Genomic DNA, 26728 nt, shown 5'->3' on the forward strand with positions numbered 1-26728 from the left:
CCTCCCATCCTCTTCTCTCCCACCTATGTCTCTCTCTCCTCCCCCCCCCTCCACCCTCCCGTGAAAGGGTGCTTTTTGCACCTTTTCAGTGCTGAAGCTGATTTCTACACTGCATGCTTCCTGTTTCAGGGAGAAGCATGTAGCCTTAAAGATATGTACTCCATGCTTCTGTGCTGAAGGTGGTTCTCTGAAAAGGTATGACTGAGGCACCAACAGCATCAAAGTGTTTTGGCCATCTCCTTTTTTGATGCTTCTATCAAACAATCAGCTTAGACTTACCCACCTGCGGCAGTTCAGTGGTTTTGCACAGAGCAGCCCTGATCCTCCTCTTTACAGATCCCTCTCCACCCCTCTGGGCACCTCCCTCCTGTTGCGTGCCCCCACAGCGGGCAGCTTTCTATGGAGGCACCAGAGCTGAGGCCAAGCTCCCTGTGTCCATTCAGACACTGAGCTGTGACCTGGCTCTGCCCCCTCTCTCTCCTGGTTGTCTCAATGATTTGGACTGATAGCAGCAGAAGGCAATACTGCAGTGCTGCCATCTCAGCCAAGGAGGAGGGAGAGTCTAGACCAGTCAAGTGTCTCCTGCAACATTGCTGGAGTGAGATGGGCTCAGATAAGTATAAGGGGGCTGATGCACACAACAGACTTTTAATCCTACTGCATATAATGCTTTAAGAGAAAAAACCTGCTGCCTTTACAACCACCTTACGTCTGCTCTGCCCCATACACATTTATACTTTCTACCCTAACAAATCTTGGACATTCTAGCAAAAGCACAGATTACTTACCTTCAACAACTTGGCCATGTGCCTCCTGGGACATGGATGGCCTCTGGTCATCCGAACCGTGAATAAAAAACATAAAAAAATGTGAAATCAAATTTATTTGATTCAAGGGGTTTAGCATTTAGAAACCTAAGAAAAACACACACAATGTTGAAGCCAAGCCACCCCCATTTTGAATGATGTAAACACCAGGCAAAGATGAGGTTAACACGGCCAAAAAGAAAATAGAGTTACAAAAATACGCCATGTACAATTTAGGGAAACCATCCAAAAATTAAACAAGGGTGGCCTCAGGAAACTGACTAAAGACTAAAATATCCAGTAATGCTCCCCACTACCACCTTCCAATAGAGAAAGTTAACCACTACCCTCTCCACACTGACAGTGTTGCCCAAAGTAAACTTGCAATTAGTGGTCATTGTTAGAAGATCCTAAAAAATCCAGGATGGCCAGCCTTACATTGGTCCTGATGGAATATTCTCTATCCTTGACCTTCACAATCCTCCATGTCAAACTCCACTTCAACCTTCCTGTCACATCTAGCTAAAATACTTTGAATCTTCCACAAACTTAAATTTGCACATATACACATCCCCCTAGCACACATTACATGTGAGAATCCCATTGAATGTACTTACAGTGTGGCGCCTCAGGGGAGCCTGCCACCTCAGCTTCATGGGCCTCCTCCTACTCCCCTTGGGGTGACCACGTGGCAGATACTTGAAACACAAAGAAAAAATACAATCATTTAATAACAGCAATTTTGAAAAGGGACACATAAAGTAGCCCAACCCATTAAAGGTAGTTACAGTGGGCCGGGGAGGCAGCCTCCTCTCTTCCCCTGTCCTCCCCAACATCATAAATGTCTGCTGCTACATTAACAAAAATCAAGAAAACATAAACATTGCAGCCCTTCCAGTTAAAACAGGGACCCAGAGAAGACACAAACACATGGAGGGTACATACATTTACCTTGAGGGCAGGTTTCCTCACTCTGATCAGCTGTCTCCTCCTCCACTGCCTCCTCCCCCATCTCCTCCTCCTCCTTGCCCTCCTCCTCCTCACCCATCGCTGAGGCTATATAAATCACAAAAGAGAAAAAATACACCAAAAATGCAGTCCTCCAAGTTAGAACAAAGACACAGAACACATTCACAGTCAAAGTACTTACAGTGGGCCTGAGGGGGATGAGCCTCCTGCTGCTCGTCATCACTGGTCTCTACAAAAAAAGAACAGCACAAGTTAGACACAATTTTAGGACACAAATATCCAGCTACTTATTCACATGGTAGCAATATAATCAATGCCCCTACAATTTTTTACACAAAGCTAGTAATGCATTAGGGAATGTCTATTGGACATTTACTTGGGGCAGGCAGTACACACAGGAGCAATGACGTCAATGAGATTCATTGGGCATGTTTAAAAACAGAAGGTCACTGTCCATCCACTATGGTGTGCCCCTCACACCCGTCCCCTCACCCACACTAAAGAATCTAGTGGCTCACACTTTCACGTCACTTGAAGCAGCCTGAAGATCGTGTGTTCACTATGCAGTCACATTAGTCCTAGCTCCACAAAGCTGATCTGAAAGCAGGTTATTCAGAACAGTTTTAAAACATTTCCAAGTGAGCTGTGTTTTGTGCCCAGCTAGCAAATGCTACCTGGCCAAATGACACCACTTTTTACAATACGATACAATTCAGAGTAGTTCAAAACATTGCTGGTACACCTCCCCTTAAGAGTAGTTGACTTTTACCATGTTGCTCCCAAACTGTAAAGACAGAAGTGATGTAAAACCAAAGGAGCCAAATTTAAAACAAGAAAGAAAAAATGCAAAAACATTATTTAGGCTCCACAATACCCCCAAAGTGATTTCAAATTAACATCTCTAAAATTAACATGCTTCTGCTTACCATCAATAATTCTGAGTCGCTCCAATGGCTCACTCCCTGGGGCCACATATTGCAGGGTTGCCATTCTCTTCCTCCCCTTCTTTACCAAGCAGACCACTGCTTGGCACCCATCAGCTATGTCTAGAACAAGAAGACAAAGAGGATATAATTTAATGACAAATTTAATTTAATGATGAAGTTCCAAATACTGTGAACACACACATCCACAACGTTTGGCATATTTATTCCACATAATGACCTACCAGAGATTCTCGCCACAGCCTTCTTCAGCGCTCTTGGATTGCGCCTCTTTATGTCGCTCCAAGAGCACTGAAGGTCCTGCACTTATGTGCGGTGGCGGAATCTCTGCCACAGCTTCAACCTTAGGTGGCCCATAATGGTCTGCTTGGTAAAGTTCTTGATGGGGGAGTCATACCGGCGGAGGAGGAGGATCTGTGTAAACAAAAGTTTATGTTTTACTAACATTCCAAAAAATTGTGTTAGCAAAACTCAGGGCGTACATAAGAAACCTTTACAGATTTGTGACCAATGATTACTGTTTCTGGTGATACGCATAGATCTATGTACACATTTATCTCCATACCCTTTGTCACCACCTACCCCTATGTGTAATAACTCCTTTAGTTAGCTGTTGCTTAACACAACCCATACTCATTCACAGGAGACAGGGGCTAGGATCTGGGAGCACACTTGTTAAAGGAGGCATTTAGACATCCCAAAGTCTCCTGGGCGCAGGGCTGACATAACCACTGGCCTTGGTTCTAGGGAAAAGGCCCATGTCCCCATCAACATATGGACAAGGTGCTTTGGGGTAGTGATGGCAGTTCTGGATTGGGGGGGCACCCATGACATTGGTTTATGCTACCTTTTGACATGGGGTTTCCCTTAAAAGCTATACAAGCACCAAAGGCCACCACCTTCATTTTGGGGGGGGGGGGGGGGGGTTGAGAAATGCATTTTTTTTCTATTGTCACGAAAAAACACTCTTTCAAATTTGATGAACCTTTACCTATGCGATTTTGGGTGACGCATGGTCTAGATACAGTTGCATTTTTTATGTGCACAACGTGTAGCGCTAAAATAAAAATACTGAAATCAATATCAGGTGTATGACAGTAACTCAATAAAGTCCATATAGGGGTCCTTAAATGAGAAAGGAATACATAGAAAAAAATGTAGAGAAAATTGTAGAAGAACCACAAGTCCCAGCAAGTGGATAAAGTGTATAAAAATAACTCAATAACGTCTGTTGAAGAATCCCTTAATGAAAAAGGTATACATAAGAAAAATGTGCAAAAAATTGTAGAGGAACCACAAGTCCCAGAAAGTGGATAGTATCCAAACTCTTCACACCGTGGATGGAAGGAGATCACCCATGAGAACATACAAAGTGGCTGCTTACCAGAAACATATGGCCAATCAACCTAATGGAAAGGCCACTTGACAGAGGAGGTATGCAGAAACACCAGATATCAATCCTCAGGATGTACTGATAGAAGGACACATACAGGCCATGTAGATATAAAGGGATAAAGGAGGCACATGACGTAATACTGTATAACACTAAAAGCAAGTTTATTAAAAAAGGTACACTTACATATTTGAAGATAAAACAAGCATATCCAAAATTCACGCCCCAGACAACGTCAACCTATGATGAAACGCGTTGGGCTGTTCCAGACGAGACATCACCACGCCCCCTTTGCCGGCTTCTTGCTGTTTTTGTGAACGCGGAAAGTCGCGGTTTCCATTCACATCAGCGGTTCTAGGAATTTCGCATATGCTTGTTTTATCTTCAAATATGTGAGTGCACCTTTTTAAATAAACTTACTTACAGTATTTTACAGTATTACGCTATGTGACTCCTTTATCCCTTTATATCTACATATGTGTCCTATGAGTACATCCTGAGGATTGATATCTGGTGTTTCTGCATACCTCCTCTGTCAAGCGCCTGTGGCCTTTCCATTAGGTTGGATGGCCATATGTTTCTGGTAAGAAGCCACTTTTGGCACTTTTCTACTGCAAGTACCGGCTAGTATCGGCTCGGCTCTACTCGGCCCTGCTTGGCCCGGTTTGCTTTTCCACTGCGGTACCGCATGGTATAGTGTCGGAACGGTTCGGTACGGTACGGTATAGGTTTGCTTTTCCACTAAAGTAGTACTAAAGTTAAGTGGGTGGGATAACAACGGGGTGGGTGTGATTCTCTGACCAATCAGTGGCTAGTAGTGACTGCATGCAAAGGATTGTGGGATATGGTACCAGTTTGGTACCTGTTGGAACCACAATCGAGTAGGTACTGTTTTTTCAGAGCCGTACCGTACCGTTCGGTTCCATGCAGTGGAAAAGCAAACCTATACCGTACCGAACCGTTCCGACCCTATACCATGCGGTACCGCAGTGGAAAAGCACAAAAGCGTGCCGAACCGGTACGGTTCCATGCAGTGGAAAAGCGCCATTAGTATGTTCTCACGGGTGATCTCCTTCCATCCACGGTGTGAAGAGTTTGGACACTATCCACTGGGGTTTGTGTTTCCTCTACAATTTTTTGCACATTTTTCTTAAGTATACCTTTTTCATTTAAGGATTCTTATACAGACTTTATTGAGTTATTGTTATACACTTTATCCACTTGTTTGGACTTGTGGTTCTTCTACAATTTTTTATACATTTTTTTCTATGTATTTCTTTCTCATTTAAGGACTCTTATATGGACTTTATTGAGTTACTGTCATACACTTATGTTTATGTTAGCGCTCTACGTTGTGCACATTTTGTTTTGGATTTTTCTATAGGTCTGTGTTTGCAGCTTTCTTTTTTGTCACAGATATTCAATTTATTTTTTCTCTACACATAGCGCAGAAATCTCCTTTGGTTTATATAGTAGCATTTTATAAGCAGACTAAGGCAAACACCCAGACTCTCTTAAATCCAAATGTTGGCTTTTCTGTTTTCACGTAACACATACTTAACCCCTTGGCATAGGCTACCAATGTCACATTAAGGGGTTTTCTATGGTTGGCACCGCATCCCTTCAAAAACATACACATATTAATTACATAGGTTCTATAACAAATTAAAGTGTTAATGAAACTCGATGCCCGCTCTGCAATACATTGCCTCCGAACGGGTGTAATTGATATGTTTGTAAGGGATGAGGTGATCACCTTAGGATTGGCTCTTCTGGGGGGCAAGGCTTATGGACATGTGACCAGCATAATTGGCCATCTTATGATCTACAAAGTCCCAAATACAAGTAGCAAACAGGAACTTGTAGTGTGTATATGTATATTGTGACAGGAAGTCAGGTAAATCTGTGGGTGTTGTCACAGACGGGAGATACATTTTTGCCTTATTTAGATAATTCACCAATTACTATCAGGTGTCGGCTGCCGAGGTAGCCAGAAAGGTTTTAGGACGGTGGAAAGCTTCAGCTATTCAGAATGAGGCAATTAAGGCCTCTATAAGTTATCCAGAGGATGACTACTGATTGCTGCATCCTGAGGCTTTGTGCGTTAAGGAGAACAGTGAGCTAAGAGACTTCTGAAGGTGAGGTGGTGTTGACTTTTTCTGTGTGAAAAGAAAAACAAATAGACTATTGGTTTTCTACTGTATGACCAGCAGTGTCTGCCCAGCAGTAGGTTGTGACAGACTCCATAGGTAGGTTCCTGTGTTGTGAAGGTAGACGCCCTAAGTGGCCAGGGTGTATTTTATGTTTTGTTTGATTTATGCTGTTTGGATGCTTGCACTTGTTTCCAGCAAATTGGAAGAATAAACCATAGACCGTTGTTTTCAACCACTCCTCGGCTGTCTCTCTGTGTAATGAACCAACCCAGGGGGTCACCCACACCCGCTACCGAGCTAACCCCTTACACATGGTGGAGTGCCGCGGGCAGTTAAAGTAAACCCAAAATGGAGGAGATACTGAAACAACTGGCTATAGCAAATGCAAATCAACAGCAGGCAAATGCAAATCAACAGCAGACAAATGCGGGTTTTCAGCGGAGCCTTGCAGCTCAACAACAGGCTCACCAAGAGAGCATTGCAGGCCTGGAACAGAGACACCAGCAGCAAATGGAGGCCATCGTGAAACAGCTTCAGAGACAGCAGACCGAGGCTGGGAGTCAGGCCAGTAGCATACCGACTTTTCGGGTAAGCCATTTATTGCCAAAGATGACTGCAGATGATGACCCTCAGATGTTTCTGACCACGTTTGAAAGAACAGCGGAGAAAAAGAGTTATTTCAGGTTTTCAGCCGTGTGGGTCTTCCTAAGGAAGTCCTAACTGACCAGGGCACCCCGTTTATGTCTAGGGTGACCAGAGAACTTTGTAAACTCCTTAAAGTGACCCAATTACGTACATCAGTATATCACCCTCAAACAGACTGGTTAGTGGAGAGGTTTAATAAAACTTTAAAACAAATGTTGAGGAAGGTGGCGGATAAAGACGGAAAGAATTGGGATTATCTGCTCCCTTATCTGATGTTTGCCATAAGAGAAGTTCCCCAATCATCCACAGGGTTCCCTCCGTTTGAGCTACTGTATGGGAGGCACCCCTGGGGCCTACTGGACATTGCCAGGGAAACATGGGAGAGTGAGAGTTCCCCTCATCGAAGTGTGATTGAACATGTGGCACAAATGCAAGATAGAATTGCCCAAGTGATGCCGATTGTGAAGGTACATTTAGCCCAAGCCCAGTTGGCTCAACAAAGGATTTACAATCGCGGGGCCCAGTCCGTTCTTTTGCACCTGGTGATAGGGTGTTGGTGCTGGTCCCCATGGTCAAAAGTAAATTCCTAGCCAAATGGCAGGGTCCCTATGAAGTGTTGGAGAGAATGGGGGTGGTGAATTATAAAATTAGCCAACCGGGAAGACGAAAACCTGAGCAGATCTATCACGTGAACTTGTTAAAACCATGGAAGGATAGAGAGTCCTTGGTCGCTAAGACTACCCCATTTTCTGCTCCATTTACCCTGGCTGTCCCTGAAGTTGGGATAGCAGAGACTCTGTCCAAAACTCAGCAACAGGAGGTTAAAGAATTTGTGCTCCGTATTAGGGAGAAGTTTTCATACCTGCCAGGTTGGGTCTCCGGAGTTAAACATGACATTATCACCACACCAGGGGATAAGGTCAAGTTAAAGCCTTATGGAATTCCAGAAGCCTGGCGAGAGGCAATTCGCTAGGAAGTTAAAAAAATGCTTGAGTTGGGGGTGATAGAAGAGTCAAATAGTGATTGGTCCAGTCCCATTGTCTTAGTGCCCAAACCAGATGGAAGTTGGCAGTTTTGTAATGACTTTCGCCGCCTGAATAAAATCACTAAGATTGACACCTATCCTATGCCCCGCATAGATGAACTGATTGATCGCCTAGGCACTGCCCGGTACATGACGACGTTAGACCTGACCAAGGGTTATTGGCAAATTCCTCTCTCGGGGTCGACCAGGGAAAAAACAGCATTTGTAACTCCAGACGGATCTTTCCAATATCGGAGGATGCCTTTTGGGTTACAGAATGCTCCCGCCACATTTCAACGCACCATAAATAAGACCCTTCGGCCTCATCGAGCCTATGCTGCTGCATACCTCGATGACGTGGTCATCCACAGTGAGGATTGGGACTCACACTTACTAAAAGTTCAGGCTGTGTTGGATTCTATCTGGAAAGCCGGGTTTACAGCCAATCCAAAAAAATTACCCTTGGGCTAGAAGAGGCGAAGTATCTGGGGTATACCATTGGAAGAGGTCTAATCAAGCCCCAAATAAACAAAGTTGAGGCTATTCAGGATTGGCCACGTCCCACCAACAAGCAACAGGTTCGTGCATTTTTGGGGATCGCAGGTTATTATCGCCATTTTATTCCCCATTTTGCCTCACAGGCTGCTTCCCTGACCAATTTAAACAAAGGGAAGGAGTCTGTCATGATCAAATGGACTCCCGAAGCAGAAACAGCTTTTCAGGCTTTAAAACAGGCCTTATGTAGTCAGCCAGTTTTAAATTTGCCTGATTTTTCACGGGACTTTGTGGTTCAGACAGATGCGTCAAATGTGGGTTTAGGAGCTGTACTGTCCCAGATTATCAAGGGGGAAGAACACCCTTTTATGTACCTCCACCGAAAGTTGAAGGCCCATGAGGAGAATTATGCCACCATTGAGAAAGAGTGTTTGGCGGTGAAATGGGCTTTGGATTCTCTCCGGTGCTACCTCCTGACAGTTTGAACTGGTGACGGATCATGCCCCGTTAAAGTGGATGGCACAAAACAAGGAGACCAATAGGAGAATAAATAGGTGGTTCCTGGCCCTTCAGGAATTTAGTTTTGTGGTAACGCATCGCCCCGGTGTTCAAATGGGGAATGCAGATGGTTTGTCCCGAGTGCATGCGTGCCTGGCAACCTGTGTCCCAACCCTAGGGTTGAAACAAGAGGGGGGGGGTATGTGACATGAAGTCAGGTAAATCTGTGGGTGTTGTCACAGACGGGAGATACATTTCTGCCTTGTTTAGACAATTCACCAATTACTATCATGTGACGGCTGCAGAGGTAGTCAGAAAGGTTTAAGGACGGTGGAAAACTTCAGCTATTCAGAATGAGGCAATTAAGGCCTCTATAAGTTATCCAGAGGATGACTACTGATTGCCGCATCCTGAGGCTTTGTGCGTTAAGGAGAGCAGTGAGCTGAGAGACTTCTGAAGGTGAGGTGGTGTTGACTTTTTCTGTGTGAAAAGAAAAACAAATAGACTATTGGTTTTCTGCTGTATGACCAGCAGTGTCTGCCCAGCAGTAGGTTGAGACAGACTCCATAGGTAGGTTCCTGTGTTGTGAAAGTAGACGCCCCAAATGGCCAGGGTTTATTTTATGTTTTGTTTCATTTATGCTGTTTGGATGCTTGCACTTGTTTCCAGCAAATTGGATGAATAAACCATAGACCGTTGTTTTCAACCACTCCTCGGCTGTCTCTCTGTGTAACGAACCGACCCAGGGGGTCACCCGCTACCGAGCTAACCCCTTACAATATGTTTTTTTTAGTTTAATATTTATTTATATTTTGTTATATAATTATAGTTATATATATGTTTTTTTTAATTTATAGTTATATATATGGTTTTTTTTACAAATATACATACACATAAACAAATATATATATATATATATATATATATATATCTCCTCTCTTTTCTTTTTTTTTGTCCTAAAAAAAAAAGAGGATAGATCCTATTTATTGAGAGATCGGGGGTCAAAAAGACCCCATTTACCCTTAAAGCGGTTGTAAACCCTATTAAAAAAAAAAAAAAAAAACCTGCAAGACAAAGGCATAATGAGCTAGTATGCATCGCATACTAGCCCATTATGTTTAACTTACCTTAAAACGAAGCCCCGACACGGACCCCCGGACATCGATGCGGGCGCTGCCATGATCCCTCGTCGTCTCTTCCGGGTTCGGCGGCTCCGGCGCACTGATTGGCCGGAGCCGCGATGACGTCACTCCCGCGCATGCGCGCGGGAGTGATTTTTCCGGCAAGCTCCCGGCAAGTTAATTGAAGGTCCCCCCGGACCTTCAGAGCGCATGCGCAGCTCGCGCGAGCGGCTGCATGCACTGTAAATATCTCCTAAACCGTGCCGGTTTAGGAGATATTATTTGTACCTACAGGTAAGCCTTATTATAGGCTTACCTGTAGGTAAAAGTGTCAAAAAGCGGGATACAACCGCTTTAAAAGAAAAAGTAGAAAAAAAATGACACTGACTTTAAAAAAAAAATAAAAGTATATATAAAGGCAATTTCTTTTTTTTTTTTATTTGGATAGAGTGGAGAGGGATTAGAACGCCTGTCAGTTTTTATTGCTGTCTGAACCTCCCTTAGGGAGATTCACCATCTCTATTTGTCCTGGTTACCATTATCATTGACAGTGAAACTAAAAGAAAATCCCAGATTTTGGGTTTTCCCCAGAAAAGTTATAGAAGGGAAATTTTCCAATAGGGACACTAGTTCTGGTCCCCAAGGAATTCCCTTAATATACAAGGATTTCTTCTAACTTTCTGTTTGGCTATGGGATAGGAAGTGAAGGGGAATCTCTGCAATGGGACAATGGCGGAAAAGAAAAATCTGACAGAGGTTATAACCCCCCCCCCCCCCCCCTGCTCTATCCAAAAAAAGAAAAAAAATTCTGAATATAGTTCTAAGCCTGAGAACCAAAAATGGTCAGTTCACTTTGTGGCCCAGTGCTCAGGACCCCTTTAAGCTAGGGACCCAAAACATTCAGGGCTATTAGGGGATGGCAATGTCCAAGTTTGGTGTCCCTGGGTTCCACTTTATCGACCGGTACGATTCCACCTATCGACAAGTATGAACCTCTGAGTCAGGCCAACATTCTATGTACCTCTCACAGCTATCGGTCGGGCATCTCTCCGTTCAATCTCGTTTTTGAATAATGAACACTTGGCCGTGAGAGCAAACGATTTTGCCATCATGTAGTGACTGAATTTTGATCGATAAATCAGTCAATGGACATGAATGAATGTTTTTTGTTCATTTTGTCACATATGCCTAGTGCAAACGGTTCGGGCGAGTAACACATTATCTTTCAATTTATCATTTGTTCGCCAGAATTTTCCAAACTCTCCCTTTAATTTTTCAGCTCAGAAAAGTTAAAACCGATTTTCTATTTGTGCCCATTAAATGGACGAAAAACGAACGAACAGTCCAAATCACAGGTTTTCAAACTATTTAGGCTAGTGAATGGCCAGGATTAGTCACATCCTACAGCAAAAACCATGGTCCACAGAGAGCTTCCAAAGCATCAGAGGGATGCCAAAATTATTTGTTTGTTTTTTCCTCCCCCCCCCCCCTCTGTTCCCTTAGTTTCTTTAGTTTTAATTTCAATTTTAATAACCAATTCATTTTTTCCAATTATTTATTTCCCCTTTTCCTTTACAGTCCTATATAACACAATATATGTGCTGAGGTATATATGCAGTACAAACATGTTTAAGCACGTTTTTGGTTTTTGGTAATTGCCTAAAGTTTGATCCTCTTTGATGATTTAATGTAATTAATTCAATGTTGTTTTATTACTGTAATCCGGACTCCAAGATGGCCGACTCCGTTGGGGACATATTCGCCCTTTATCCACATGTGTAGTCTCGGGCGCAAAGCAAGAGGCAGGCGCCCACCATGTGGACGCTATGCCTCTTCCGATCTCATTGACCGGAGGCAGCTGATTGCGTGGCGGGGGGGTGTGTTCATCCTCCGTCACTACGGCCGGCTGCGTAATGCGCCCGCAATTGCAAAAAATACACTTTCATGTTGAAAAACTGTAAAGTTAGCCCAATTTCTGGAATTATGTGAAAGATGATATTACTCCATGTAAATAAATACCTAACATGTCATGCTTTAAAATTGCTCACACCTGTGGAATGGCGAAAAATTACAGTATTTAAAAGCTCCATAGGCTAAAAAAAAATGTTTACAGGTTACCTGTTTTACTGCGGCGGTCAGCCCCGTACAGACAAAGTGACGTAGGACTACATCGCTAGCCTATGAGCCTCTAGGGGGCGAGCGCGCCGCCGGAGGCGCGCTCCCGCCCCCGCTCGTTCCCTAACAAGTCCGCGCGTGTGACCGGCGGACCTGGAGAGGGAGAAAGGCAGGCGGCTAATGTAAACAAAGCCGCCTGTTATTCCCCCAGATCTAACTGCAGAGATCATACGATCCTGCTATGTAGGATCGTATGTCTCTGTGGTTACACCACTAGCCACACCCCTTTACAGTTAGAAGCACGCCCCTAGGGACACACTTAACCCCTGCATCACCAATAAAGTTAACCCCTTCCCTGCTAGTGTCATTTTTACAGTAACAGTGCATATGTATAGCACTGATTACTGTTAGTAATGTCACTGGTACCCCCAAAAGTGTCAAAAATGTCAGTCAAGGGTCCGATCTGTCCGCCGCAATGTCGCAGTCCCGCAAAAAAAAAATCGCAGATCGCCGCCATTACTCATTAAATAAAAAACACCAAAAATGACAGAAATCTGTCCCTTAGTTAGTAATCGCAATAACTTTTGCGCAATCCAATCAAAATGCGCTTATTGCGATTTTTTTTACCAAACATGTAGCAGAAAACAAATTGGCCAAAAATGTTAAAAAAGTTTGATTTTAAATTTTTTGGGGGGGAATTTCATATAAAAAAATTTGAAAAATATTGTTATTTTTTCAAAATTTACGCTCTTTTTTTGTTTTGTTTATAGCGCAAAAAATAAAAATACGCTTATTGTGATTTTTTTTACCCAAAAATATGTAGCAGTAAACAAATTGGCCTAAAATGTTAAAAAATTTAAATTTAAAAAAAAAATTTTTTGGGAATGTCATATAGCTGAATGTGAAAAATATAGGTTTTTTTTTTTCAAAATGTTTGCTCTTTTTTTTGTTTATAGCGCAAAAATTAAAAATTGCACAGGTGATCAAGTACCACAAAAAGAAAGCTCTATTTGTGGGGAAAAAAGGACATACATTTAGTTTGGGTACAGCGACGCACGGCCGCGCAATTGTCCGTTAAAGTCACGCAGTGCCGAATCGCAAAATAGGGCCTGGTCAGGAAGGGGGTAAAATCTTCCGGGGCTTAAGTGGTTAAAGAGGAGGTCCTGCGCTAGAATTATTGCACTCGCTCTACATACAAACAGTAAAATTCATGGCTCATTTTAGAACCATCTAGTTGAAATATATAGAGAGAGAGTCAGGATGTCTCCACTCTACCTGACATGCTTAAGGTCAACACCTTTCTTCAGGGGTATTGCGGGGGAGATACACGTATCTAAAATTTCTGTTAATAGAAAACACAGCATTAAAATGAGCCATGAATTTTACTGTTTGTATGCACATGTTTTTTCATTTTTGGAACTCTTTTAAAATGTAACAATAAATACCGTATTTATCGGCGTATAACACATGTCGGCGTATAACACGCACATAAATTTTAGGAGAGAAATTTCAGGAAAAAAGCTGAAATTTAAAATAAACAGCTTTGAACTCAGAACATTTTTTTTAATCAAATGCAGTCTCACCAGTGCCCACAAATGCAGCCTCCTCATCAGCGCAGTGCCCACGAATGCAGCCTCCTCATCAGCGCAGTGCCCACAAATGCAGCCTTGCCAGCGCAGTGTCCATCATTGCAGCCTCGCCAGCGCAGTATCCATCATTGCAGCCTCACCAGCGCAGTGTCCATCATTGCAGCCTTGCCAGTGCAGTATCCATCAAACAGCTTTGAACTCAGAACATTTTTTTTAATCAAATGCAGTCTCACCAGTGCCCACGAATGCAGCCTCCTCATCAGCGCAGTGCCCACGAATGCAGCCTCCTCATCAGCGCAGTGCCCACAAATGCAGCCTTGCCAGCGCAGTGTCCATCATTGCAGCCTCGCCAGCGCAGTATCCATCATTGCAGCCTCACCAGCGCAGTGTCCATCATTGCAGCCTTTCCAGCGCAGTATCCATCATTGCAGTCTCGCTAGCACAGTGTCCATCATTGCAGCCTCGCCAGCGCAGTGCCCATACTTCTAGCCTCGCCAGCGCAGTGCCCATACTTGCAGCCTCGCCAGAGCAGTGCCCATAGTTGCAGCCTCACCAGCGCTGTGCCCATAGTTGCAGCCTCGACAGCGCAGTGCCCATAGTTGCTGCCTCGCCAGCGCTGTGCCCATAGTTGCAGCCTCGCCAGCGCTGTGTCCGTAATTGCAGCCTCGCCAGCGCCAATGACACTATGTGAATCACTTTTTTAAAAGTCCAGGAAGCAGCGGCGTGAGATAGAAGGGGGCGGGCGGGGCCAAGGAGACGGAAGGACGCACGCGCGGTCATCAGAATCCTGGGGTCTATGATAGACGTTGGCATAGGAGGCGGGACTTCCGATGACAGCGCGTCCTTCCTTCTCCCCCCCGCCCCCTTCTACCTCTCGGCGCTGCTTCCTGGACTTTTTTTTTTCATATCGACGTATAACACGCACTGCTACTTTTTTCTCAATTTTTATGAGAAAAATGTGCGTGTTATACGCCGTTAAATACGGTATATGCTTTTTAACAAATAATTTTGGTGTATTGGTTGCCTACAAAGTCCGGCATATCAGTGGGGTTTCTGTTCTTTCTATATTTAACTGGGATGGAAGCACCAAACACCTGTTTTTTGGAATAGTCAAAACATACTTATGACATTGGTTACAGAAGGATTTCTTAAATTCTGAATGTTCTAGTGAGCCTTGTTGGGGCCATAATCTGGAAGTGGAAAGAACATAATTTCACTATAAACTGGCCTTGACCAGGTGCTCCTCGCAAGATTTCTGATTAACCTCCCTGGCAGTCTGGTTTTGTCAGAATTTTTGTGCTAAAAGCGGTACATTGTTTTGCATGGAAATATGGTGTTTTATGTTTTAGGCCTGTAATTCTTAGGAATAACCCACTTAAATCTGTCCAAACAAGAGTCTAGTAGACATCCCGGGTATGATAAAGTTTGAAACACGAAATCATAAATTATAATATAATAATAATACATTTTATTCAATAATATAATCAAACCAAAAACACTGAAATATGTACAAACAAGGGGTGCGATATTACTAGTCACTGTAATAAAGGTTTAGTAAACATCTCTGGTATGAAATGTTTTGAAGCATGGGACTGCACAAAGTCCGACGTCACAATCGGGACAATAGAATCTGGTTTCTTTTCTTATTTTCTTTCCACTGTCATCTCTCGTCGAGCAACAAACCACGCACATCCTTGTAGGTGCTGGCTTTTTCTCAGTTGGAGGGATGTAGTACATGAAGTGACGACCAGTCAGGCATTCCGGGTTGACAACGCCAAAAGCACAATGTCCAGATCTGTTCACAGCCATTGGTGGTGTTTGGTGACTCAGAATGATTTGTTCGGCAACTTTCCAAAAAAGTCTGCATGAAGCAAAGGCTTTTCACTCTTTTTTTGAGCAGAATGTAGGCATTCAACCATTCAACAGGCATTGCTCAAGAAGATGTCTGAAGATCTTTTTATAGTATTTTTTTTGCTGCTTCCTCATAGCTGGGTGGAATGTTATTGCTTGGTCGGCTCTATCGACACCTCCCATGGTGTTGTTGAAGCCTATCTCTACTTGTGGCTTCATGACTTCTTTCCCACCTTTCGTGCGTACCATAACAGTGGAGGTGTTATGCACTGTACTCATTAGGCACACATCTTTCTTGTCCTTCCATCGCAGTGCCATCATTTTTGCCTTTCTGCCAAGCAACCATTTCTCCTGTCTTCAGCTTCTTTTTGCCAAACATTGGCGGCATGTCGTGCCGGTTAGCCCTTACGGTTCCATAGGCATCAGTTTTGTTGTGCAGTAGAACCTCATAAAGTTCAGGAGATGTATAAAATGTGTCCGTTGTTGCACAATAGCCCTGATTTAGCAATGGCTCAATTAGTGAAAGAACAGAAGCTGTTGCCATTCCATAATTACTGTATTTTTCATCAAATTTTGTTCATTTTCCAGTGTATATCACTGAATTCCAAATGTAGCCAGTTGATTATTCGCACAGCATATAGGATTTTATGCCAAATCGTGCCCTCTTTGATGCAATGTATTGCACCCAGCTGAGCCTTCCGTTGTAGGCCATTAAACTTTCATCTATGCTGATGTCTCTTTCTGGCACATAGCTCAGTTGGAAATTCTGAAGAATCATTTGATATATTTCCCAATTTTTTTTTAGTTTTGGTCCAGGATGAGTAGTTTCATCAAATTCTTCATTATTTTCAAAGTGCAGATATTTCATTATGAGGGAAAATCTGTATTCTGACATGACCATGCCAAAGAATGGAGTGGCAAGTAATGTATTGGTTGTCTAATACCACTTCTGCAGGGGTTTCCCCACCACTCCCTGAAGAATTATTAGGCCCAGAAATTTACAAAGATCATCTTTGGTCAGTGGTTCCCACTTTCTGCATCTTGCAAACCTCCGTGCGTATCGCATTGTTGGTCTTTGTACCAGTTGGTCTTGTTAACAATTTTTTTAATAACCTGATCGGTCAAAAATAATTGGAGGTGTGCCAAAGGGTTGTCATGGTCAATATCAACTTTCATACCAGGTGCTCCTGTAAATGGGAATCTTGGGAGCGCTGCCTTATCCGTACCTCAGTCACAGAGTCTCAGTCATAGAGCACCAAGTCCGCACATCGCTGAGCGCAGTCGCAGAATCGTCGCTGTACCTGATGGCGAATCTTACCCTACGAATCGCTGTCGCTTAGTTCTTCAAGTAACTCCATTTCACTGTCGCTGTTTTACAGTTCGTCTAAAAGCGCTTTTGCGCAAAAAGAATGCTTTTTGGACGCCATGGTCGTTCTCAATTTTCCAGGCACAAAGAACTGGAAATGCACAGGCAGGGCACTGGAAAAGTCAGCAGGGGAAATCCTGAGGTAAATGACTTGACACAGTGTAATCCATTAGAAAAACAACTTTGTATCATGTCATTTATTTTATTTTAATTTTTGAAATTGCTGCCGGTTCCATCCCCCTGCGTTGCGACACTCACAGGGAAGGGAACCGGAAGACAGGTGCCGGCATCGGCCGAGCACACAGCGAGAGGACAGCATAAGGATCGCTGGGGAGGACGTCAGGTGATCGCAGGGGAAGGTGAGTTTGATTCTGGAGTAATCCCGAGTGTGGCTCGGGGTTACCGCTTTTGGTACTGTATATTAACCCCAAGCCACACTCAGGAATACCGCTAGGGAGATTAAGGAGGGAAAATAATTATCAGAAGAGTTGTTCAAGAGCCAATGACCACTTGTGGAGAGCTTCAGAAAGACCTGAAATTAGGAGGTACAATTGTTTTAGAGAAAACAATAAGTATTGCACTCAACCGCCATGGTCTGTATGCATGCCCACCACGCAAGAATCTATTGCTGAAGAAAAAGCATGTTGAAGCTCATTTAAAGTTTGCTGCGCAACATTTAGACAAGCCTGTGAAATACTGGGAGAATATAGTCTGGTCAGATGAGATCGCAATTAAACTTTTTGGATGCCATAATACACACCATGTTTGGAGGTCAAATGGCACTGCACATCACCCCAAAAACACCATGCCAACAGTGAAGTTAGGAGTGGGTAACATCACGCTGTGGGGCTGTTCTTCAGCATACTGTACTAGCAACTTCATATCATTAACCACTTCAGCCCCAAAAGGATTTGCCCCCGTTCTGACCAGGCCCTTTTTTGCAATTCGGCACTGCGTTACTTTAACAGACAATTGCGCGGTCGTGCAACGCTGTACCTAAACTAAATGTATGTCCTTTTTTCCCCACAAATAGAGCTTTCTTTTTGTGGTACTTGATCACCTGTGCAATTTTTAATTTTTGCGCTATAAACGAAAAAAAGAGCAAACATTTTGAAAAAAAAAAACCTATATTTTTCACATTCTGCTATATGACATTCCCAAAATTTTTTTTTTTTAATTTTTTAACATTTTAGGCCAATTTGTTTTCTGCTACATATTTTTGGGTAAAAAAAAATCACAATAAGCGTATTTTGATTGGTTTGCGCAAAAGTTATCGCGTTTACTAACTACAGGAAAGATTTATGCCATTTTTATTGTTTTTTTTTTTTTTTACTAGTAATGGCGGCGATCTGCGATTTTTTGCGGGACTGCGACATTGTGGCGGACAGATCGGACCCCTAACTGACATTTTTGACACTTTTGGGGGGACCAGTGACATTACTACAATAATCAGTGCTAAAAATATGCACTGTTACTGTAATAATGACACTGGCAGGAAAGGGGTTAATCCTATGGGTGATCAATGGGTTAAATGTATGCCTCATGCTTACCGACGTGTGGGGGGAGGGGGTGGGGGGGGATTCTGAGACAGACACAGAGATCGCAGGTTCTGAATGCTGAATCTAGTGATCTCTTTGTTTACATAAGCAGGCGGGTCTTCTCACAGTTTCCCCGACGATCAGGGAAGGGAGGCGGCAAACGCCCTGGCCCGCGCCGCCGGAATCACTAGGAGTCCAGTCTACGTCGCTGGACCCAGGGGAGCCGCACTGCTGCAGTAATATTATGTCAGTCGGCAAGTGGTTAAAGGAAGGATAAATAAAAAAAATTAGACATTCTTGATGTAAAATCTGCTGCCATCTACCAGGATGATGAAGATAAAACAAGGGTGGACATTTCAGAAAGACAATGATCCCAAACGCAAAGGCAAGCAAACTCTCAGTTGGTTTCAAGGAGCGAAAATAAAAACTCCTAAAATGGCCCAGCCAATAACCTGATTTGAATCCAATAAAACATCTATGGAAAGAACTAAAGATCAGAGTTCATAGAAGGGGCCAATGGAACCTTCAAGATTTGAAGACTTTTTGTGGGGAAGAATGGGCCAAAATCAAATATGCTACACTAACCGTCTAGGTTTGAATCCGCTATCAGACCCACTGACCCACTCCTCTCCCGGGTTTTATCTCTATTTGATATATGAGCAAACCACGCAACTAGTTTCTCCATACTGGAGGCATCTTGAAGCTGTCATTACCAACAAAGGATTTGTATGAAGTATTAAATGACTTTCAGTTAGCGCGTTCAATACTTTTTCCCTGTGTCATTCCATTTTTTTTTTACACATAACTTAATTTCTGAACTTATTTGTTTTGGTTTCTCTGTATGTATGGATTGCATGGGTTGTTACCGACATGTGGTGAAAATGTTATGTCAATGGCTCCTTTAGAAATATATTTACCTAGAAAAATGTGATGTGTTCAATACTTATTTTACCCGCTGTGTAAATCAGCATTTTAAACATTTCTGTATGCTATGAGGAAGGTGGCAAAACCCGAAATGCATCTATTGTACCGTGCTTTTATACATGTAGCCAATTTTCTTCACAAGAGCACTCCAAGTTGCTGGCTTTCGGTTTATTGATATCCACTACCTTGGGAGTTGAACTCCACAGCCACAGTACTGGTCTCCAGCTCCTGCGGTTGAACTTGGGTAAACCTTCTAATTTAGTCTAGCCTACAAATGATGCAGGTGACTTTTCTTTTGTTGTCTGCTTGTTTTTTTTAATCGTAACTTCCCACCACAGCAGGTCCTTTTTAAGAACTTTAAAACACTATATTACCAAAAGTATTTGGACACCTGCCTTTACATGTACATGAACTTTAATGGCATCCCAGTCTTAGTCTGTAGGGTTTAATATTGAGTTGGTCCACCCTTTGCAGCTATCTAAGCTTCAACTTTTCTGGGAATGTGGATGAAAAGATATGAAAGTGCCATGCTAAATTAAATAGCAAGAAAATGGCTCCCGACCAAAAGTGTAGCCACTAGAGGGCAATATAAAACAACTATCTGAATAGTATATCTTCAGATGCAAATTAGCAAATGTAAATGATCAAAAAAATAGAGTTGAATAAATGTGCAGGTAAACATCTACAGTAATAGTATGGTTGCCAACCTTGAGAGTAACCACTAGAGGGCCTTATGAACCATTAACTATCAGCAATTAACCATATGATGTATCATAAGGTGCAAATTAGCCAAAAAATTTGCAAAATAATCAACAATACATTTGGATAAATGTGCAAGTAAGTACCCATATAAATAAAGTGCAAAAAAATGACAATAACATCACAATATAGAAAAAGTATAGAAAAACGAATGGGTAAGTTCATCAATCTGCCAAAATAAAGTACTTGTTGAAGTCCAAATCCAAGAGAAACCTGTGTTCTGAAATCAAAAGCTTTACACCCTACAAAGAAGAGTCAGAAGCACTTACCAGAACCAGTGGACTCTGCTACCAGTGGTACAGTCATGCAGGCAAAAAGACCAAAGGAAATCTCCCAGTAGCATTCACCATCCCATCAGATCTCAATTGGGACAGTAAGCAAGGATGTCCCAAAAAAGTATAAAGAACTCTTCATAGCGTAAATCCGTCATTAGTATAACTTTATTAAAATGTAGAACACTTACATGCTTCCAATGGTATACAGGCAATATACATAAGAAGTTGTGATCACAAAAGGTCTCAATAGCACAAGGATCACAACTTCACATGTATATTGATTGTATACCATTGGGAGCATGTAAGTGGTCTACTTTTTAAAAAGTTATACCAATGACGGTTTTAAGCTGTGAATAGTTATTTATATGTTTTTGGGACATCCTTGCTTACTGACCCAATTAAGATCTGATGGGATGGTGAAAGCTACCGGGAGATTTCCCTTTAGTCTTTTTGCCTTTATGAATCTGGTAGCAGAGTCCACTGGTTCTGGTAAGCGCTTCTGACTCTTCTTTGGTGATGGTCCCACCTAGGGTGTCAAGCTTTTGATTTCAAAACCCAGACTTCTCTTGGATTTGGACTTTGACAAGCACTTTATTTTTGGCAGATTGATGAACTTACCCATTCATTTTTCTATACTTTTTATATATAGTGATTTTATTGTTATTTTTGTACATGCACTGAGTTGCAAATTTTTTGCACTTTATTTATATGGGTACTTGCATATTTATCCAATTGTATTGTTGATTATTTTGCAAATTTTTTTGCTAATTTGCACCTTATGATATATCATATGGTTAATGGGTCATAAGGCCCTCTAGTGGCTACTCTCTAGGTTGACAACCATACCATTATACGTTTACCTGCACATTTATTCAACTCTATTTTGTTGATCATTTTTTACATTTGCTAATTTGCATCTTAACCACTTGCCGCCCACCCACCGTCAAATGAACATGGAGCAGTGTGGCTCTCATTCTGGGACAACGTAATATGACGGGGCCCCAGAACGGCATCCCTCGCGCGCCCGTGGTACCCATGTGATCGGCTGTGTCTAATCACAGCCGGTCACATGTAAATGAGGAAGTGCCGTTTATCTGCTCTCCTCGCCTCACACTCTGTCAGTGTGAGGCCAGGAGAGCCGATCAGAGGCTCCTCCTCAGAGGGAAGTCCAGGAAAGGTAATCAGGGCACTGATCATCAGTGCCCTAATTACAGTCAATTTTAATAGTACCCAAAAAGTGCCCACTCAATGCCCATCAGTGACATCAATCAGTGCCCACAGTGACCTCAATCAGTGCCCGTTAGTGATGCCAGTCAGTGCCTGCTGACCTGTGCTGCCCATCAGTGCCTATCAGTGTCATCTGTCAGTGCCGTCCATCAGTGCCGCCCTTCAGTGCGACATATTAGTGCCTCCTCATCAGTGCCCATAAGTTCCACCTCATCAGTGCAGCCAATCAGTGCCGCCTCATCAGCGCACATCAGTGAAGGAGAAAAATTACTTATTTACAAAATTTACTGACAGAAATTAAGAAAACAAAATATTTTTTCCAAAATTTTCTGTCGTTTTTTTCTTTTTGTGTGAAAAAAAAATTATAAAAATTTAATTTTGGTACAGCATTGCATGACTGCGCAATTGTCATTAAAAGTGTGACAGCTCTAAAAGCTAAAAATTGGCCTGGGCAAGAAGGGGGTGAAAGTGCCCTGTATTGAAGTGGTTAGAATATACTATTCAGATAGTTGTTTTATGGTGTATATTTGCCTCGAGTGGCTACACTTTAGTTTGGGTGCCATTTTCTTGCTATTTAATTTAGCGCAGCACTTTCATATCTTTCCATTCTATCACAACATTGTTGTGTTGCAGTGTCCGCAGTTGTATGTGTTTGACATTGGTGCAGTAATTCTTTATATATTTAGTTGTCCCTTATGTGGCTGAGAAGGCCTGGCTTGTTCATCCCAAAAGTGTTCTGTCTGGTTGAGGTCAGGATTCTGTGCAGTTTAGTCATGTTCCTCCACCCGTAACTCGCTCATCCATGTCTTTATGGACCTTGCTTTGTGCACTGGTCCAAATCATTTGGTGGCGGGGGGGTTATGGTGTGGGTTTTTTTTTCAGGGGTTGGGCTTGGACCCTTAGTTCCAGTAAAGGGAGCTTTTAAGGAGTAAGCATACCAAGACATTTTGGACAATTTCATGCTCTCAACTTTGTGGGAACAGTTTGGGGATGGCCCCTTCCTGTTTAATATGGCTGCACACCAGTGCACAAACAAGGTCTATAAAGACATGGATGACCGAGTTTGGGGTGGAGGAACTTGACTGGCCTGCACAGAGTCCTGACCCCAACCCGGTAGAACACCTTTGGGATGAATTAGAGAAGAGACTGAGAGCCAGGCCTTGTCCAAATAAGTACCTGACCTCATAAATGCGCTTCTGAAAGAATGGTCAAACATTCCCATAGACACAAGCCTAAACCTTGTGGACAGCCTTCCCAGAAGAGTTGAAGCTGTTATAGCTGCAAAGGGTGGGCCAACTCAATATTGAACTCTACAGACTAAGACTGCCAATAAAGTTTATGTGCGTGTAAAAGCAGGCGTCCCAATACTTTTGACAATATACTGTATATTGTGTGTATTGTATTGGTAATGCATTCTCTGTTTCAGGTTGTGACCACAAAGGAGACACAGTAAAGGGTACAAGGGATATGTATTGTGGTTTGTTGTTATTCATTTCATAAGGATGTTTGGTTTTCATACTTTTCAAGCCCAGTCCCCCACTTAAAGAAGTACTATCTTGAGTATGCAGATTTCCCCTTTTTTTTAAATGTTGTTAATACTGTGTGTGATATATACCTTGCAAAACAGTGCAGTCAAGCAGAACGTTTTCACAGAGCAAGCAGATGGGTGAATGTGACAGTAATAAAGAGAGAGTAACGAATCTTCAAGGATCTTCCACAGTGTTCAGACAGGAGGACAACAATGGCAAACTGGAGAAATCGTGTCGCATTGCAGGTATGTACTCCCACCATAAACTTTAGATGATTATCATAGATGTTAGCAGATAAGATTTTAGACAAGAGTTAAATGTATATCAGTTCAGTTAACTATTTATTTGCAAACACTAGAGGCATTGAAAAGTCTGGATCTATAACTGGAAAAGGTTAGCAAAGTATTTGCTTGGCTACATGCTCTTGCAAGCTTTATCTCCTATGATTGGCTTCTGACAATAACTCCCATTCGGGACCCCTTGCTTAAAACAGCAGTCATCTCCCTTGGCATGGGGGAATGCAATTCCATGTCAACACACACACAGTGCAATTTATCATTTAGAATTATATAAATATAGGGGCATTGCCAACAGGCTTAAGAAAACACTACAGAACATGTGGCATTGCTTCATGTAATTTCTCCAACCTGCTTCTGTAATCCCTCTTGTCATTTTGTCAGTAAATAATCCATTGGGTCCAATTTACTCATTATGTGGTGCGTTCTGAGCTCCTTCTGCTGCATTTATGAGCCCTTCGTGAAAAACCTTAGTACAAATATGTTTGAAAACTGGTTGCTGTTTTATTGCTTTGGATAAAATGTGGTTTTGTCCAAAACAGTGTTCATTACATATGTACACATGTATGTATTTATGGGTTGCCTGTTCAGAAGGAGAAAAAAAAAGAAAGAATAATATAATTTCCTTTTCGGTTTTTATTTTTATTGTAGTGAAGCCTGCTTATTTGAATTGCATTTTACTGTTCTTGCTGGTTTTAGAAAAACATTGACCGTGGAAGATATTTACAATATGCTAGTGCATGTTTTAAAGAAGTTGTAGAGGCAGAAGGTTTGTTTCTCTTAATGCATTCTATGCTTTAAGAGAAAAAGCCTTCTGTGTGTAGCTTCCACTCTCAGCTTCTCTAATACTTACCTGAACCCCATCTCTGTCCAGCGATGTCCACATGTCCCTCGGCTGTCCGGGACTCTCCCTCCTGATTGGCTGAGACACAGTAGCGGCGCCATTGGCTCACATGGCTGTCAATCAAAATCAGTCAGCCAATCAGGAGAGAGAGGGGCGGGGCCGAACAGCAACTTTGTGTCTGAATAAACACATGGAGCTGCAGCTCAGCTCGGGTGCCCCATAGCAAGCTGCTTGCTGTGGGGGCATTCTACTGAAGGGAGGGGCAAGGAGCAGCGACAAGGGAACCCAATAAGAGGAGGATCCGTGCTGCCCTGTGCAAAACCACTGCACAGAAGGAGGTAAGTGTATTATGTTTGTTATTTAAAAAAAAATATGGGACTTTACATTCAATTTATTTTTACATTGTTTTAGGTCCCATTCACACTTGTGCGATTTGCCATGTGACTTTGGATATCAAAGTTGTACCCCATTGTTTTCAATGGCACCTGCTCAATTTGGTGCAACTCAAAGTTGCAGCGACTTTGAAATTAGGTTTCATTAGGTAATTAAAAAGATCTTAAACTTAATACCCTTTTTTGTTTTCTTTGTTGGTTTGTTGGCAGTTTGTTTCCTGTGTTGCCAACCCCTTTTTGGTATTGTTTTTAGATGTCCCAGTCGCCTAAGAATATGCCTGTGTCCTGTACTGAACTGAACGATCAAGGAAAAAGGTTTTTGACTTACCTGTAAAATCAATTTTTTCAAGTACAGGAGAAGACACAGGTCCCTTCCCTCTGTCTCTATTTATCCTTGTTACTTGTTTAAAAACTGAGGCTAACTGTCAGTGGGAGGGGTTATATGGTGGCCCTTACAGCGCTGTTTGCCAGTGTTCAATCTCCAGAAAGTAACAACATATAACCCAGCCATCTAAGAATATGCCTGTGTCCTTTACTGTACTCGCAAAGGATTTTACATGTAATTTAAAAATAATTTTTTGTCCCTCGATGGACAAGAAAGAAAGTGTGATTAGCACTGTAAAATAATTTCTTGGAGTCCTTTAGGGGCACTAGTCCCACCTTTGTGCTTACAATCATGCTTCCTGTCCGAATTTGCTACAAAACTGAGGCATATTGGTAGTGAGAGTGTATACCCTGGGCCAGCCTACAGTTTTATGATTTTCCAGTATCCAATCCTCCTTTAGGTAGTATTATAACCTGAGGGTTAAAGTCTTCATGGAAATTATAAAGAAAATTATTTAATGGTGAATGCAAAAATCCTATTATGTAAATCATGTATCGGGGTCTCCAAACTTTCTAAACAAAGGGCCAGCTTAGTGTCCATCAGACTTTAAAATAGTGCCCATTATTGGTGTCAGTGTGAGGAATGATGCCTCAACATTGGATTCAGTAGGAGGAATGGTGCCCCATTGTTGGTGTCATTGGGAGGAGTGGTGCACCATCATTGGTGTCAGTGGGAGAGTCAGTGCCCCATCACTGATGTCAGTGGAAGGAATAGTGCCCCATCATTGGTGTCAGTGGGAGGAATATTGCCCCATGATTGGTGTCAGTGGAATGAATATGGTTTTATCTTTGGCATTAGTGGAATGAATGAGCCCCATCTTTGTTGTCTGTGGAAGGAATAGTGCTTCATATCAGTGTAAGAAACATTGACCCATGCAGGCAAGTAAAGGGCCACTTTCGGCCCACGACCCACAATTTCCCTATATCAACTGAACACAGTGTATATACAGTGGGTACGGAAAGTATTCAGACCCCCTTAAATTTTTCACTCTTTGTTATATTGCAGTCATTTGCTAAAATCATTTAAGTTCATTCTTCTTCCTCATAAATGTACACATAGCACCCCATACTGACAGAAAAACACAGAATTGTTGACATTGTTGCAGATTTATTAAAAAAGAAAAACTGAAATATCACATGGTCCTAAGTATTCAGACACTTTGCTCAGTATTTAGTAGAAGCCCCATTTTGATCTAATACAGCCAGGAGTCTTTTTGGGAAAGATGCAACAAGTCTTTCACACCTGGATTTGGGGATCCTCTGCCATTCCACCTTGCAGATCCTCTCCAGTTCTGTCAGGGTGGATGGTTAACGTTGGTGGACAGCCATTTTTAGGTCTCTCCAGAGATGCTCAATTGGGTTTAAGTCAGGGCTCTGGCTGGGCCATTCAAGAACAGTCACGGAGTTGTTGTGAAGCCACTCCTTCGTTATTTTAGCTGTGTGCTTAGGGTCATTGTCTTGTTGGAAGGTAAACCTTCGGCCCAGTCTGAGGTCCAGAGCACTCTGGAGAAGGTTTTTGTCCAGGATATCCCTGTACTTGGCCGCATTCATCTTTCCCTCGATTGCAACCAGTCGTCCTGTCCCTGCAGCT

The 26728-nt window shown here is 42.6% G+C and overlaps 1 protein-coding gene across 1 annotated transcript in view; it reads left to right on the top strand.

Annotated features, from left to right (window-relative positions):
* Positions 1–26728, top strand: part of TEX14 (testis expressed 14, intercellular bridge forming factor) — a gene marked incomplete at both ends in the record, with an annotated part of 675561 nt that overhangs the window by 461968 nt on the left and 186865 nt on the right. Inside the window, one exon of the mRNA XM_082248092.1 lies at positions 23320–23466. Within this exon, the coding sequence (XP_082104218.1) occupies positions 23320–23466 (147 nt within the window). The remainder of the gene's footprint in view (positions 1–23319; positions 23467–26728) is intronic.

Source organism: Pelophylax lessonae, assembly GCF_965119305.1.
Source record: "Pelophylax lessonae genome assembly, chromosome: 2".
In the NCBI taxonomy this organism is placed as follows: domain Eukaryota; kingdom Metazoa; phylum Chordata; class Amphibia; order Anura; family Ranidae; genus Pelophylax; species Pelophylax lessonae.